We start from the raw sequence: 16,842 nt of genomic DNA, 5'->3' as shown, positions 1-16,842 counted from the left end.
CAGCCAGCCATGCTGGCTGGGGAATTCTGGGAGTTGAAGTCCACAAGTCTTAAAGTTCCCAAGTTTGGACACCCCTGGCTTCACTCCCAAGGTTAACTTCAGAGCAACAATCAAGTAAGCAATACCCCAATCAAGAAACGGCCAAAGAGCCATCCGTAAACCGCCACCCCCAGCAACACAAGACAGGCAAAACACCGGAATATAATCTGACAGCAAACAGCGCTCCTTAACTACGGTACCACTGATGATGTTACCTGGTTAGGGTAATGAGATGTCTGCAAGAAAACAATCAAGCTCAGAAATCACCAAGGACCTCTCCTGTCAACCCCGGAGCTACAAATATTCTCCTTTATGATCTTGACGGTGTTGGAGAACCTTTTTGGCACCGAAATGGGAGTATGTGCTGGTGGGGGAGCGCCAACAACCGGAAGAGCAGCTCCCTGGGGCGCACATGCGGGAGTGCCCGTAAATGGAAGAGCAGTTCACTGGCATGCACGCGCCAGGAAGTTGAGCTTTCAGTTTCCAGCGCATGCATGCACGCCGGCCTTCTGGTTTCTGGTTCCCCCCCCCCCCTGTGCGCATGCTCCCCTCGGTGCCGAAAAGTTTTGCCAACACTGTTATACATCATGTAATCTTGCAAATTAGCCATGGGAAATTCTCATGCGCTCCAGGGAACTCCTCCCCCAGTTTCCAGCGCTCCCACACATGCAAAGACCCGCTGACCGGCGCGCATGTGCACGCTGGAACCTAGAAGAGCAACAGGTCATGACTGGCATGCCCGGAGAGATGGCTCTGCATGGCACTTCCAGCATGCGTGCCATAGGTTCTCGATCACGGTTCTATGATACCTGTCCTATCTATCGCTTTGTTGTTTGTATGTACGCGGAGAGCTTATGCACCGGAAACAAATTCCTTGTGTGTCCAATCACACTTGGCCAATAAAGAATTCTACTCTATTCTACAGATGCAGCAAATGTACGACATGATCATGAAGCACAAACAGGCCATGCAGGAGATGCAGATCATGTGGGAGAAGACGGTCAGAGATCACCAGTCCGGTTACGACAGCGATGAGGAAATCGACAATGAGCTGGGCACGTGGGAGCACCAGCTGAGGCGCATGGAGATGGACAAGACCCGCGGTTAGTACTCAGAGCGGGGAGATGGGGAAGACTTTGTATCCACCTTGATCTAGACCAGTGGTTCTCAACCTGTGGGCTGGGATCCCTTTGGGGGTCGAACGACCCTTTCACAGGGGTCGCCTAAGACCATCGGAAAACACATATTTTCGAGGGTCTTAGGAACCAAGACCCCAATTTTATGGTTGGGGGTCACCACAACATGAGGAACTGTATCAAAGGGTCGCAGCATCGGGAAGGTTGAGAACCACTGGTCTAGACAATACAGGTAGCCTTTGAATTGCAACCAAGATTGAGCCTGGAGGTACGATCATAAGTTATGCTAGTTGTTATTTGGGTCACTATATGATCGTGCCCTACATTATGACTTTTTTCATGGCAGTTGTTAAGCAAATCCATTGTCTTCAATAGATTGAGGGGGGGGGAGGTTGGCCGGAAACTGAAAATAAACTAGATGTCAGGGTTCCAAATAGCATCCAAAAGTAAATCAGAATCCAAGGCAAAGTATTGTTCAAAATTCCAATTTATTAAGAGAGCCGTGTTGGCACATCTGGGAAAACCCGAATATGAAAGCTTCCCAGTTTTCCCCACCTACTTGAAAGTTCAAGATCTTGCCCCCATACCCACCAGTCCATCACATGGTCCAATCTCCCATGCTGGCAGCTTCCACCCATCCAGTTCCGGTCAGGTGCAGAGGTGCAAAGACAAAGGATGACCTTGGCTTTCTAGAAAGAATTTTGTTATGGCTGTACAGTAGGTAACTCCTACAATCCCCCCCTCCCATTTTCCCACAGTAGGAAAAGACATAGTGGAATAATAGAAAGTGTGGCAGGCCAAAGATCCAAAAGAAAGCTGCAGGCCTGACACTAGATGATGATCATAATCATTTTCAACCCTTAGATTTTATGAATTTTCCCAACGCTTAAACTCTTTATTACTCTTAACATAGCTTCCTGTAGAGTTTCTATCTCTTTAGCGGAGGTCTTCAGGCCTGGCCTGTTAGGAACTGGATTGCACAGCTGGAGGCGAGCAGCGGGCGAGAAAATCTGCCCATGCGCAGGACCTATATTGCGCACTCCTCTTCCACGATCCGTGGAAAAAACATGTGTCCCACAAAACCCATCCCTGGGCCCAAAAAGGCTGGGGACCACTGCTCTATAGTAATCTAGTTCAAGAGGAGGATGAAAGCTTAACTCACCAGTTTTCACTTTCCCCTCCTTCATGCTGGCTGGGGAATTCTGGGAGTTGGGAGTTCACCTTTCTTCAAATTTTAGAAGCTTTTTAGAACATGCTTCCTGCCCATCTTTAATTATAAATCAGGTGCCTGGATGTTATAAAGAAATTCTCTAGGGCAGGGGTGTCAAACTCAAGGCCCGCAGGCCGAATCTGGCCCGCGGGGTGCTTGGATCTGGCCCACGGGGCCGCCCTGGAAACACCTGGAAACCCGTGGTGCCTCTGCCAGGGAAAACGGAGTTCGGGAGGGCTACACATGGCCCTCCCGAGCTCCGTTTTCCCTGGCAGAGGGTTGCAGGAAGCCATCCCAGCCGAAAACAGAGCCCAGGAGCCCGTTTTCCCTGGCAGAGCGCTCAGGCCACAGGCGCCCCCAACACGAGTGACGTCAAGCTGGCCATGCCCCCCCCAAGCCCTCCCAAGGTAAAAAAAAACCTGGTGTGGCCCTAAATGAAATCGAATTTGACACCCCTGCTCTAGGGTCCAACATAAAATTGCTGATCCCAGCAAATACATGGACTTAGTGTGTACAGGTAGTCCTCAATTTATGACCACAATGGAGCCCAAAATGTATGCTGCTAAGTGAAAAAATTTGTTAAGTTGAGTTTTGCCCCATTTTACAACTTTTCTCTCCACATACGTTAAGTGAATCACTGCCGTTCTTAAATCCGTAACCAAACTGTTAAGTAAATCTGGTTCCCCCCATTGACCCAGTTCTTGCAACCGTTCCTCATATGTTTTAGCCTCCAGTCCCCTAATCATCTTTGTTGCTCTTCTCTTTCTAGAGTTTCCGCATCTTTAAATAGATTTTAATTTTTTCCCCATCTATAACAACTTTCAATCATCACATTAATATTGTTGTGTCATCATAGCTATAGATAATATTGTTCTTATATCGCTTCTACCACATACATCCCTGCGACCAATTCGCTCTCACAGGGAGGGACTCCTCCGGGTGCCGTCCACCAAGCAATGCCAACGGGCGGCGCCTAGGAGTAGAGCCTTCTCTGTGATGGGCCCAACCCTCTGGAATGACCTCCCCCCCCGATATTAGAACTACTACCGACTTCTGCTCCTTCCAACAAAAACTTAAGACTCACCTGTTCCGATTAGCCGGCCTGGCCCACTTATAGTTCTACTCTTACCTCCTGGCGGATATTTTATTGGGGATAGTTTTTAGATAAATGTTTTTATAATTTTTAGAATTTTAATCTAACTTAACTAATTGTACAGTGAATCATTACTACCTCCTCCAGTCCTATATTTAATTTATTGATTTTGTATTTATGCCATGTATATTTGATGTTCAATTATTTTAATATGACTGTACACCGCCCCGAGTCTCTTTTGAGAGGGGGGCGGTCTAGAAATTGAATAAAGTTAAGTTAAGTTAAGTCTACATTTGTATGCATTCATTTACAGTTCTATACATTTCTCTATTGCTTCTTGGTTAAATTAACTTTATTTTTGTTATACAACCATTTATACCATTATCCCAAATTTCATAGTATTCAAACTCTTTGTCCTTTGATCTTAATGTTAATCTATCCATTTCTGGCCAAGCGCTTGAATTTTGATCACATGACCATGGGGATACTTGCATGGGGTATAAGTGCGAAGACCAGTCGTAGGTCACTTTTTTCAGTGCCATTGTAACTTCGAACAGTCACTGAAGAAATGGTTGTAAGTCAAGGACTGCTTGTATGTTCTTCGAACAATATCTTGCTGAGAAGTAATTCTGTTCTGCCTGATCTATTTTTATTATTTTATTTTTTTACAAACATCAATGAACAAGCAATGTGGCCCCTGGGTGTCATACATCCAAATACAAATAAAACTAATAGAATTAGTCATAGTTACACATTCAACCAACTTATATATTTCTAATTATGATACATATTTATATTACGTTGCAGTCTGTTATTATTCAATTATTCCATGTTTTCTCTTATTATTGCTCATCATTTTATCATATAAATATATATATATACAGTAATATTCCCCTTTTCTCTTATTTCTATCTCTTATTCTAACTTTTAATCATGTCACCCTTCATTAAAAAAACATTTTCTTTCTATCCTACCTAACGTCTACCGTGTTTCCCTGAAAATAAGACATGGTCTTATTTTCTTTTGACCTCCGAAATAAGCACTTGGGCTTATTTTTGGGGAGGTCTTATTATTTTTGAGGTGCAGGAGGCAGCGAGCGTAGTCACTTCATGGCTGCTGCTGTGTTGCAATATTTTCGGGGGGGGGGGGTTATTTTCGAAGGAGGGCTTATTTTAGCACATGCACTCAAAAGCCCTATTATCCGGGGAGGGCTTATTTTCGGGGAAACTGGATAGTCATGTCACCTACCTAAAAAAAGAAAGAAAGGAAAGAGAGAGAGAGAGAAAAGCAAATCAGAACAACAACAGAAAAGAGAAATTATCTATCCATCATCTCTTGCCTGCTTCAATACTTTAATTGCTATGTTTTTGTTTTTTTTACTTGCCTCTCATATTCTGCCTGGTCTTTTTTTTTCAGAATGGGCGGAGCAGCTGACTCAAATGGGCCGAGGAAAACATTTCATTGGAGATTTTCTGCCACCTGATGAGCTTGAGAAGTTTATGGAAACCTTCAAAGCTCTGAAGGTAAAATGTTTAGTGTTCTTCTCTTTAGGACAGCTTATACATATGCAGAGTGATTGAATGTTCTGGAGGAGGAAGAGGAGGATGGGGGAGGTGGAGGAGGAAGAGGATCTGTGTTCCTGTTTGAAAAAAACCTGGGCCATACATTAGGTATATGCAATAGGCAAAACAATTTCAAAAGGAGGTTTGCTCCAAATGGATTGACATTCAACTCAAAAGAATATCAGTTGAAACTAAAAATATTGGCAGCGCAGTTGCCCAACAGCATTTGAGCCTCAAAGAGGCCTCTTCAAACTTAGAAATGTTTCAGATTCAGAATGTTTTCTACCTCATGGCTGTGCATGTTCACTGGGAAAGGAGCAAAGAAGGATAACCAAAAGTAATCGGAGATTTACTAAGGCACCACCTTCTAGAGAAAAGTCCGAAACCATTCAGAGCTTTGCAGTCTGGAAATCATCATCATCATCATCTTCGTTTAATGACCCCATAATCCCTTGCAGGGTGGCGTCTGGGCAACTGAATGGAGCTAGCAGAGTGTTTAGTGACCAGATGCCCTTCCTGTCGCCATTGTGGGGTTTTCTTCAGCAGATATATTCTCATTGTGCCCAGAGAGAGAAATATCTGCCCGTACCTAGGATTGAACTCACAGACTCGTTTAATGACCCCATAATCCCTTGCAGGGTGGCGTCTGGGCAACTGAATGGAGCTAGCAGAGTGTTTAGTGACCAGATGCCCTTCCTGTCGCCATTGTGGGGTTTTCTTCAGCAGATATATTCTCATTGTGCCCAGAGAGAGAAATATCTGCCCGTACCTAGGATTGAACTCACAGACTCCTGATTGTGAGGCGAGAGCTCCAACTCTAGGCCACCGCACCACTCCAGCTTTGCAGTCTGGAAATAGTTAAAATTTCCAGGGAATAAAATTATTCCCTGGAGAATACTCTTTTATCCTCCTGCTCTAATAGTAATTGAGCTGAAGGATTGTCCCAAAAAACCCCACCAAGATCTAGAAGACCCACTAAAGTGTCACTGCCTCCAGACAGGTGGCATTGGCCTTTGAAAGAGGACTAAAAAAGGTTGTGAGGACATATCATTTTGCAGCCACAGTGACAGCCTGGAACAGCATTTCTCAATCTTGACAGCTAGAAGCGGTGCGAACGTCAACTCCCAGAATTCTTTGCTGGCTGGAGAATTCTGGGAATTGAAGTCCACATTTCTTTGAACGGTTATAGTTGAGAAATGTTCTGAAGCAGATTCTCATGCGTGATTTCTTTTTAAACTATTGTTTTCTTCCTCCACAGGAAGGCCGTGAGCCTGATTATTCTGAATACAAAGAATTTAAACTGACTGTGGAAAACATAGGTTACCAGATGCTGATGAAAATGGGCTGGAAGGAAGGTGATGGTCTGGGATCTGATGGCCAGGGTATCAAAGCTCCTGTTAACAAGTAGGTGTCTGATCCCTCTTTTGTTATTTCTTGATTTTGGGGGCTGGCTCGGGGGGAATCCTTCCATTTTCCTTTGCTCAGAAACACACAGAGCAGCGAATACATTAGAAAACTAAGTTTAAGAAGAAACCCCAAAATATATCTACACATTAGTGTAGAACGAAGACATTTATAAAATTGATAGAATAAACTCTACTTTTTATATAACATCCCCAGCATGTGCTTTCCGATACGACATATTGGCTTAGCAGTCGAAGGTCCACGTCATTTAGAATAATTTGCTTTTCACGTGTTTGGTTGCAGACAGATGAGAATCAGGAATGTTTCAGCAGATGGTAGAGAGGAGAAGCTGCAGAGGGGAAAAAACAAAACAAGCATCTCTCTCTTTTTTTTTCCATCCCTGCATTCATGTGGTCAGACTGAATGACATTGTCAGAAGGAATGTTTGCATCCTTCTGTGAAACAGACAGGAAGGAGTCAGAGGTAGTGTCACATTTGCCATATGCACTGCCATGAGTCTGCCTATCAGTGGTCATTCTAGATCAAGGCTATCAAACTCCTGGGCCGTGGGCTGGTTATATCACGCGCTGGCCACGCTCATGCCCGGTTTAGCAGGGGGGGGGAGTGCCGGTGTGTCACATGACACCACTGTGACGATGTGAGTTTGGCACCCCTGTTCTAGGTAATCTGCTTGGAAGGAATGGAAATAGAATATGGAATGGAATGGAATAGAATAGAATAGGGGGGAGTTGAATTAGAATAACTTTATTGTCACTTTAAATGTAGACTAATCAGCATACATTAAAATGAAATTCTGTTGCATACAGCTCTCATACAGCTAACCTGCTGATGACCTGCTAACCCCTTCTCATACCAGAGTCACAATGAATGCTCTCTTTTTTTAAGGGGTGAGGGAAGACTGGATCATGATTGGGATGAATCTGGCAGTCATAAGTTTTGGTTTGGTAGCAAGGTTTCCCAGTGTAGAGGAAAAAAATTAAACACATTTGCAGGTAGTCCTTGACTTACGACTGTAATTGAGCCCAGAATAATGGTCAACAAGTTAAGTTGCCTGTCATTAAGTGGGTGCCCAATTTTAGAACTCTTTTTTTGCAGTAGATGAACCACCAGAGTCATTAATTAAGCACTGTAGTCATTAAGTGACTCCGTTGTCCGCAATGGGTTGGTTTTTTTTTTTTTTTTTTTGCTGGAAATAAAAAATACGAAGATTTTTAGAATAAAACTAAAACATATGAAGAACGGTTGCAGGATGTTTAGCTTAAGAGAAAGAAGGACTAGGGGAGACATGATAGCAGTGTTCCAATATCTCAGGGGTTGCCACAAAGAAGAGGGAGTCAAACTATTCTCCAAGGCACCCGAGGGTAGAACAAGAAGCAATGGGTGGAAACTAATCAAGGAGAGAAGCAACTTAGAACTGCGGAGAAACTTCCTGACAGTGAGAACAATTAATCACTGGAACAGAAGTTGCCTCCAGAAGTTGTGAATGCCCCAGCACTGGAAGTCTTTAAGAAGATGTTGGATAGCTATTTGTCTGAAACGGTATAGGGTTTCCTGACTAGGCAGGGGGTTGGACTAGAAGACCTCCAAGGTCCCTTCCAACTCTACTATTGTATTGTATTGTATTGTATTGTATTGTATTATTAAATGAGTTTTTTCTGGCAAACCAAATCCCCATCATAGATTGTTTGTTTGTTTGTTTGTTGGATTTATATGCCGCCCTTCTCCCAAAGGACTCAGGGCGGCGTACAACATTAAAAAAACACATATTACAAAAGTTAAAAAAGAAATTAGAGTATCCAATTGTAGTCACATAACACGGAATGCTGCAAATAGCCATAAATGTGGTCCAGAGTACAGCAGGGCCCAATTGTTGGAATGTCAAATCTGGGTAGCCCTGGAGGGTCATATTTTCTTTTTACCCACAAAATATGGCTTGGGCCTTATTATGAGGGGAGGGTTTGTTGTTTTGGGGTTGCCGGGCGGCTGTTCATTTGCGAGCGGGCTCCCAAAGAGCTGGGCACAGCCTCATGGGCGAATGGCTGTGTTGCGCTGTCGCAGTAGTGCAACACAACAGCCATGAAACAACCACGCTCACGAGCAGCCACCCCGCAAACCCCCTTTCCAGCCGGGCACAGCGCCATTCACTGACCTAGGGGTATCGCCAAGCCGCGTGACTGCCGCCACCTGGCTCCCGTGGCTTGGCACCTTCAAAATGCCAGTGAATGGCGCTTTGCACGGCTAGAGAGGGGGGTTGCGTGAGCGGCTGTTCCGCTCTCGCTCACACGCCTCCCAGCCTCACGATGCCCTGCCCCAGCTCTCCCTGCAGAGCCTGAGCACCTCTGCTGCCGCTGCCATCCCAGCATGGCTTTTTTGGCGGCTTCGAAACCAAGTCTTCCAGCAGTGGCCGCTCTGGGCGCATGCTCTATGGTGGTACGCTCTGCTGGCAGCTGGCCCACAACCATAGAGCGTACGCCCAGAGCGGCCACTGCTGGAAGACTCGGTTTGGAAGCCGCCAAAAAAGCCATGCTGGGATGGTGGCAACAGAAGTGCCCTGGCTCTGCAGGGAGAGCTGGGCCAGGGTATTGTGAAGCTGGGAGGCGCATGAGGGTGAGTGGAACAGATGCTCGCGCAACCCCCCTCTCCAGCCCTGCAGAGTGCCTTTCACTGGCATTTCGAAGCCGTGGGAGCTTGGCGGCGGCGAACAGGCCCTCACGTGGCTTGGCGGTACCCCTAGGTCAATGAATGGCGCTGTGCCCGGCTGGAAAGAGGGTTTGCCGGGTGGCTGCTCATGAGTGTGGTCGCTTCATGACTGTTGTGTTGCGTTGCTGCGACCATTCGCCCATGAGGCTGTGCCCGGCTCTTTGGGAGCCCGCTCGCAAGAGAGCAGCCGCCCGGCAACCCCCCTCTTCAGCTGGGCACAGCACTGCTCACCAACCTAGTGGTATCCCGAAGGCACTAAGCAACGCAATCACCTTTGCCTCCCCCCCCCCAGTTCCCGCGGGTTGGCACCTTCGGGATACCACTAGGTTGGTGAGCGGCACTCTGCCTGGCCGGAGTGGGGGGTTGTCCAGGGAGCTCATTTGCAGTGGAGGGCTTATATTCTTGCCCACCAGAAAAATGTGGCATGGCCTTATTATCAGGACATGTCGTGTTTTCGGGGAAACATGGTAAGTGACTGGGTGAAAGTTGAGGGCAGAGGTGGTATTCTACCAGTTTGGACCGTTTCACTTGCCCCCCCCCTTGCCCCCGGCTCTAGGGCATCCCGTTTAGGCCCTTTTTTTGACAAAAGGGCATATGCGCACACTCACGTTTGGGCACCTATAGGGAAGGTAAATAAATACCACCCCTGGTCGAGGATTGGCTGTATTTTGTTGGATTTTTACCTCAAATTTCATAAAGTTGCTTCAGGGTGGTATTTATAGCTGCCCCCTTCTATTTCCCCCCCCACAATAATTCTGTGAGATAATTGGGTAGAGAAACAAGAGACTGGCCCAAAATCCCCCAGTGAGTTGAGGAGGGAACTGGGACCACACCCTAATAATAACCCTGTCTTATTTTGGGGGGAAACAAGGTATTATTAATTATATTTATTGCTTTTAGCAAGCTTACATAATTCTAACAATAGTACAAACATTTATGCTAAATTGAAATCTTCCATTATTTGTTTATTCAACTTATAATCCTTCATTATTTGGTTATTCAGTATGTCAATGTTATTTTATGTCAATTACCATATTCTGCATATCATACATTTTAATAACGAATAAAGTATTTTTAATCATATTTGTTAAATTTAGCAAACATACACATTCATATTGAATTATAATCTTTATTTATTTATTTAATCAATAGTTTGATATATTATTTTTATGCCAGTCACCATATTATTTAAGTATATTTAGTAATGCCATCATTCAAATTCTAATTTCCCCTCTTATTATTACATACTTCTCCTTGTTATATAAAAATGTGTATTTTATTAATCCTCAAAGCAAACCTCACTTAACAAATGTCTCGCTTAGCGATGGAAATTTTGGACTCCGTTGTGGTCGTCAGTCAAGGGCTACCTGTAATAAGGTATAAGGACCCCTACCTTGGGAAGAGGTTGGACTAGAAGACATTTATTATTATTATTATTATTATTATTATTATTATTATTATTATTATTATTATTATTATTATTATTATTATTATTATTATTATTATACCTCCATAGTCCCCTCCAGCCCTATGACTCTATGGTTTTAATCTGCCCTGTTTTAAAAGGCCTGGTCTAAGGCAGCTTCCTCATATCCATGCACAAGAAGTAAACGCAATTCTTTCCCAACTAGGGGGGTGACGGCCGTGGATGGAGCAGGGTTTGGAATCGACCGTCCTGCTGATTTGTCCAAGGATGACGATGAGTACGAGGCCTTTCGGAAGAGGATGATGTTGGCCTACAGATTCCGGCCCAACCCACTGGTGAGAGAAGCCCCTCCCCTTGGGGCCCTTTTTCTCATGTCAGAAATGACTCTTATGCAATTGATTTCTATCCGAAGTGGGTTGGAGATAAATCTGAACAATCTTTTTGAAATCACACAGCACCTAGACATATATACCACTTCCTACCGCTTTACAGCCCTCTCTAAGCAGTTTACAGAGTCAGCTTTTTGTTCCCCCAACAAGCTGGGTCCTCATTGTATCGACCTTGGAAGGAAGGAAGGAAGGCTGAGTCAACCTTGAGCCAATGTCAACCGTCCCATTTGCCACATTCAACAAAAGAAAGCTCTTTAAATTAACCAAGAATGTAGCTTTATTGAAAAATCCATCTGGGCATGGCAGAAGCAAAGTCAGTTCTGGGATTCTCCCACGAAAACCCACATAGGTAACTCCCCTTTTCCCCTCCAAGCCACCCACAGTTCATAGTTCACCAATTGAGTTCAGTTCTTTGCTTTGGGAAAAGCTCTCTGCTTCGATCAAAATATTCTTCATCACTTGGCCTTGTTAGATAACATCTCTCTCCAGCAACAGACGGTTCACTGACATTCCACAGCCTCCTCCACCCTTAGGAATTCACCAGTCTCCTCCTGTCACTTTGGCAAAGCTGTGGATGAAAGCAGGTACAGGCAGCTATGGAGTTGAGTCAGGTTTGACTGTGGGTCAGGATCGAACTCCAGGCTGTGGGCGGAGTTAGCCTTCATTACTGCATTCTAAGCACTGCACCACCTGGGCAGACAAGGGCAGGCATGAACGTTTAATTTCTTGACATTTGACCCTGAAAATGTCAGGACAGTCTGTTTTCATTGGGATTTCCTGATCTGAGTTGCCTTTGCCTTTATTGAAGGAGCTATTTGAACAGGTTGGTTGCTTCACTGTAACTGATTGACTATATTCTATTGCCTATATTTATATAGACTGATTGACTATATATTCTATTTTATTCTATACTAGCCGATAACCCGGTGTTGCACGGGTATTTATTTATAGGGGGAAAATATCCAGACCAAACGTAATTTCTAATGTTGGATTTTCCCCCTTACCAGAGGGAGCCCCCCCCTTGTGGAGCACTGTGAAGCTGTTACCATGGCAACTCCACTGCGCTGTACAGTAGAATCTATTTTACAGCAGTACAGTAGGAGCCATTTTTAGGCACAACAGGCTGTATCTTAACAGAACACCTCCCCCTAAGGGTGTCTTACCCCCACAATCTTTTTCTCCTGCATGTAAGTCATCTGTACCAAGTTTGGATGAAATTGCTCAAGGCATTCCAGAGTTTTGCTGGAACGAAACACACACACACACACACACACACACACACACACACACACACACACCTTTTTATATAGAGAGATTCTATTCAAGACACTTTGCAGCACTTTTTGTAAGGATTGTTTTACCAAACATCAAAATAAGCTTAATCACTGAAAATGTTGTATCCATTTATTCTGCAAAAAGAATTCATGTCAGAATATTTAGGAAGGAGATCCTGCTAGTGGGATCTATACTGATCTGTTATGGAGAAGATGGCTTGCCCTTACGATGCCAGCCAGCTAGCGCAACTTTTCTTTTTCCAAAGACTCCATTCTGTTCTCACACAATGTGTTGCTAGCCTATTTAAATCTCATTTGAGAAATCCTTCAAACGTGCAGTAAATCTTCAAAACTTCATGTAGCCATTTTCTCTCTCTGTAGCTCAGCTTTTATTTAATCTTGCATATATAACACAACATTAAGTCCATGTTAACTGTGGGAACAGTAAAAATAGCAGCAGTTGTGAAAAGTATTATAGAACATGCAAACAACAGTTCTAAATGCAACACCAAAAACAGCAAGTTGCACGACAGCTGCTCTTCTTCATTCTTGGAATGAAGCTTGAGGTAATCCTCAACTTACAACCATTTGTTTAATTACCAGTACCAGTTTTTGTCAGGACCTGGAGTTTGCTTCGTGCTCTTGGGAAGCCTAGGTCTTGACTCTCAGAGAAAGGAATGTTATTATGACTATGTATCTCCCATACTAGTCTATATACCGTATTTTTCGGAGTATAAAATGCACCAGAGTACAAGACACACCAAGATTTTGAAGAGGTAAATGTTTTTTTTTAAAGTTTTTGAACTCTGCTGACCTCCTAAACCCTCTGCACCTCTCATTTTTTGTGAAAAATGGGGCATGCAAGAGGCCTGCAAAGTACTCCTGGGGGGTGGGGCAAAAACAAGCAAAACCCAGCCCATTATTCACTTGGTTTTGCCCTCCCCCAGCCCCCAAGAGCACTTTGCAGGCCTCCTAAACCCTCTGCACATGCATTTTTGTGAAGGGGACGGGGTTTCAAGAGGCCAAAAATGCTGTATTCAGTGTATAAGACGCACACAGATTTTCACCCTTTGTTGGGGGGGAAAGGTGCGTCTTATAATCCAAAAAATAAATATGGCAAGCGTGAAGATCCAATGTCCAAGATGGCTTCCAGGCCTGACAATTATCTTTTCCCAGTGGGAATTCAAGTACACAAGACACATTGCCCCATCCAACATCAAGAAAGTTCCCTCAGTTTCCCAGTGGTCCTCCTTCCAGATGAAATTCCATACAGTCTGCACTCAATCTACCATAAAGGATAGAGAGAGTGGGATAGTCCTTGGTCTTTGGGAGACCTTTTCAGGAAAATGGTGATGGGAGGGATGGCAGCAGAATTTAAGACAGCCGGGACTCCCTCTGGAAATTTTTTTAATTGGGTTGGCCACCAATTACTATATTTTTCAGAGTATAACACGCTCCAAAGTACACACCTACCTTTTGGGGAGGAAAACGGGGGGGGGGGGGGATCTGCTTCTGCCTCCCAGCAGTTTGCCTCCTTGCAACGAACAACAAACAGTACAGAAAATATACACTGTTTGTGGTGTTACATTTCAGACTGTACTTGTACAGATGCTGTTAAAATTGATGTGGCTTTCTGGAAGTATAGTTATTCTCTGCTATTTAAAAGAAGATACAAAAGCACTGGGCCTCTTCAGATCAAGCATTTATTTTAAGAAGCTTCTTCATTTTGCTAAGTTGTCAAGAACAATAATAAAGCAGTCTTTAAAAAATAAGTCTAATAATTTGAACATTCTATAGGCATTTGTAGTTACTGACTTACTTCCTTTCAGCAAACAGAAAACAGCCTGATTAGCACAAGAAAAAAAAATCTGCTTCTGCCTCCCAGCAATTTGCCTTGTAGCAAACAGCAAGTTTCACTTTCAATTTAAGCACCTCCCGATCATCAGCTGTTTCAGGCTGCAGGGATTGCCATAGCCCATTGCTGCCTTCACAAGCCCCATTTTCCCTGCTTGCTGCAAAGGACTTGCTCCCCGAGTCCCTTCGTGGAGAGGGAGCGGCTAACAAGTCTAATAAATAATAATAATAATAATAATAATAATAATAATAATAATAATAATAATGAGTTAAATTGCTGGGAGGCAGAGGCCAAAGAGTGGGGGACGGTGAGTGGGTGGGTGGGGCTACATTCATTGTATAAGACACACCCAAATTTTCAGGAGGGGAAAAAGGTGCGTCTTATACTCCGAAAAATATGGTAGTGATTTGCATCATCACAACTGCACTTGTGAAGGTACCATGCAGTTTTACATTTGATAAAGGCCTGTTTACTTGTGGGAAGGGTGTGGACCAGGTTTCCGTGGATGCAGAACGTTGGCCTACTCTGGTTTTGCTTCTCCCTTGAATTCAAAGAACGGCCGAATTCACACGTTGCACTAAGGATGTAGATTGTTTCATCACATTTACTGGCTACACCACAATGGATTGCAACTTTCTGAGCTTTCAGGATTAAACATGATTGGTTCATCCAATGGCTTAAAACCACGAACGAAAACCCCCATGTGATGTCAAGACAAATGTGATGATCACTTCAAATGTCGCTGTTGGGTTGGAGCCTCTGATTCTGCTGGCCTTCTGTTACCGTGAAGATTTGAATTTGTCCTTTTTTTTTTCTCTTTCTCCTCCAGAACAACCCTCGGCGTCCTTATTATTGATGCGGCAGTGTGTTTCTTCTCACCTCCCACCTACTCCCTGGTCCTCCACCGATGGATTGTTTACTGTGACAAGTTTATTAAAAAAAAATATGTCCCTTTCTTTTGTTTAGAAAGGACTGTGTTTCAGGTTTAGCCTCCCATCTGTTTACCCGCCCACGGATGTTGGACCTTTTTGATGTGGTTGCGGAACTCATCCCCCTCTTTTATTTTTTTAAAATGTGACCCCATTAAAGAAAGAGTAGGAGCAAGTCGGAACTGAGATGGTCGGAAAAAATGTTCCTGAGTCGTACGCAGCCCAACCATTTGTGAGAAGGGGGACACTGGTCTAAAAACATTTTGTTAAATAATGTGTGATCTTCATTTTACTCGGTTTCTTCTTCTTCTTTTTTTCCGGAAGCCCTGCTCCTCTCCTCATGAACATAGACACTCTGTGTTGCTGCTCCTTGTTGATGGTGGGCCCTGCAGGGAAGGATCGCAGGATGGGATGTAGAAGGCAAACAGCAACACAGGCGGAAATAAGGAAGGTGGAGCTCCCCAAACATAGTAGAGGCTTTCCAGCTGTAATTCGAAAGAGCAAGATTTGGATTGCAGTAATTTAGGAAAGGGGACTGTTTTTAAATGGGGGTGGGGGGGAATTATCCCAGAGTATTAGGTCTGTGTGAGGGTGTCGGTTTTATCCCAGTTCTGAGGTAATCTTGTGTAAAAGTGCAAAGCCATTGTGTATCTGCCAACGTTCTCTTTTTAGAGGACAATCGGCTCTCCTTTTTCTCACTCTTTAGTTATTTCAAAGAGGGAGGAAATTTGAATTGCTTCTTAGACCAAGCCAGAGGCCAAAACCAAACATATCTTTAGCTGGATTCTCATTAGTAGATTTTTTAGTAGATCTTTCAGGTTTATCCCAAAGGAGAAAGGTTAGAGAAGGGGGGGGGGGGACCCAAAAATATTTTTTTTTAGCATAAATACACGCCCTGCTCACCAAGGCAAACCTCTCTCTTCCATGATCTTCCAACATTAAAACATCTGTTGTTCCTTCATGTAGGCTCTCAAATAATGCTTATTTTCATTTTTGTTAAATCTTAATGATGTAGAGTTGATACGTTGGGCTTTCGGCAAACATGTTAATAAAGCTAGAGAAATAATGCAAGGAAGGTTGTTTGTTTTTTCTTTTGAATGTCCTGATAATGAGCTTGGTTTTTTTTCAAAACTCCCAAGAATGAGTGTACATGGTTCTCGATAGAGAAGAAATGGGGAAGCAGCATCCCTCTATGCCAGGGGTGTCCAAACTTGGGAACTTTAAGACTTGTGGACTTCAACTCCCAGAATTCCCCAGCCAGTCATGGAGTTGAAGTCCACAAGTCTTAAAGTTCCCAAGTTTGGACACCCCTGCTCTATGCATCATCATCTTCATTTAACGACCCCATAATCCCTTGCGGGGTGGAGTCTGGGCAACTGAATGGAGCTAGCAGATTGTTTTAATGGCCGGATGCCCTTCCTGCCGCCAATGCGGAGTTTTGTTCAGCAGATATGTTCTCCGTGTACCCAGAGAGAGAAATATCTGCCTCTACCTAGGATCAAACTCACAACCTCCTGATTGTGAGACGAGAGCTCCACCTCTAGGCCACCGCAGCACTCTCATGTTTGCGGGGAAAAAATGGACTTTCTTACCTACCAAGGTTGGGAGGGGATGCACATAAGAAACCCTCTGTGCCAGGATCCTAGAGATAGGACCACTGCTTCCAAGTATCTCTGAGTGGAAGCACAGCTAGTCCTCGACTTACAACCAGAATTTCAATTGCTAAGCAAGGCAGTTGTTAAGTGAGTCGTGCCCAATTTCCTGACCTTTTGTTTTGTCAGTTGCTAAGTGTAGAATTACAGTT

The 16,842-nt window shown here is 44.1% G+C and overlaps 1 protein-coding gene across 1 annotated transcript in view; it reads left to right on the top strand.

The window, feature by feature from the left end:
* Nucleotides 1-16,109, top strand: part of SUGP1 (SURP and G-patch domain containing 1) — a 36,546-nt gene extending 20,437 nt beyond the window's left edge. Inside the window, 5 exon segments of the mRNA XM_081958917.1 lie at nt 965-1,142; nt 4,895-5,001; nt 6,299-6,444; nt 10,797-10,926; nt 14,939-16,109. Coding sequence (XP_081815043.1) covers nt 965-1,142; nt 4,895-5,001; nt 6,299-6,444; nt 10,797-10,926; nt 14,939-14,965 — 588 coding nt within the window. The 3' untranslated portion in view covers nt 14,966-16,109.
* The last annotated feature ends 733 nt before the right edge of the window (nt 16,110-16,842 follow it).

The sequence above is a fragment of the Natrix helvetica genome (genome assembly GCF_964273705.1).
Source record: "Natrix helvetica genome assembly, chromosome: 1".
Taxonomy (NCBI): domain Eukaryota; kingdom Metazoa; phylum Chordata; class Lepidosauria; order Squamata; family Natricidae; genus Natrix; species Natrix helvetica.
This window is presented reverse-complemented; position numbering and strand designations above follow the sequence as displayed.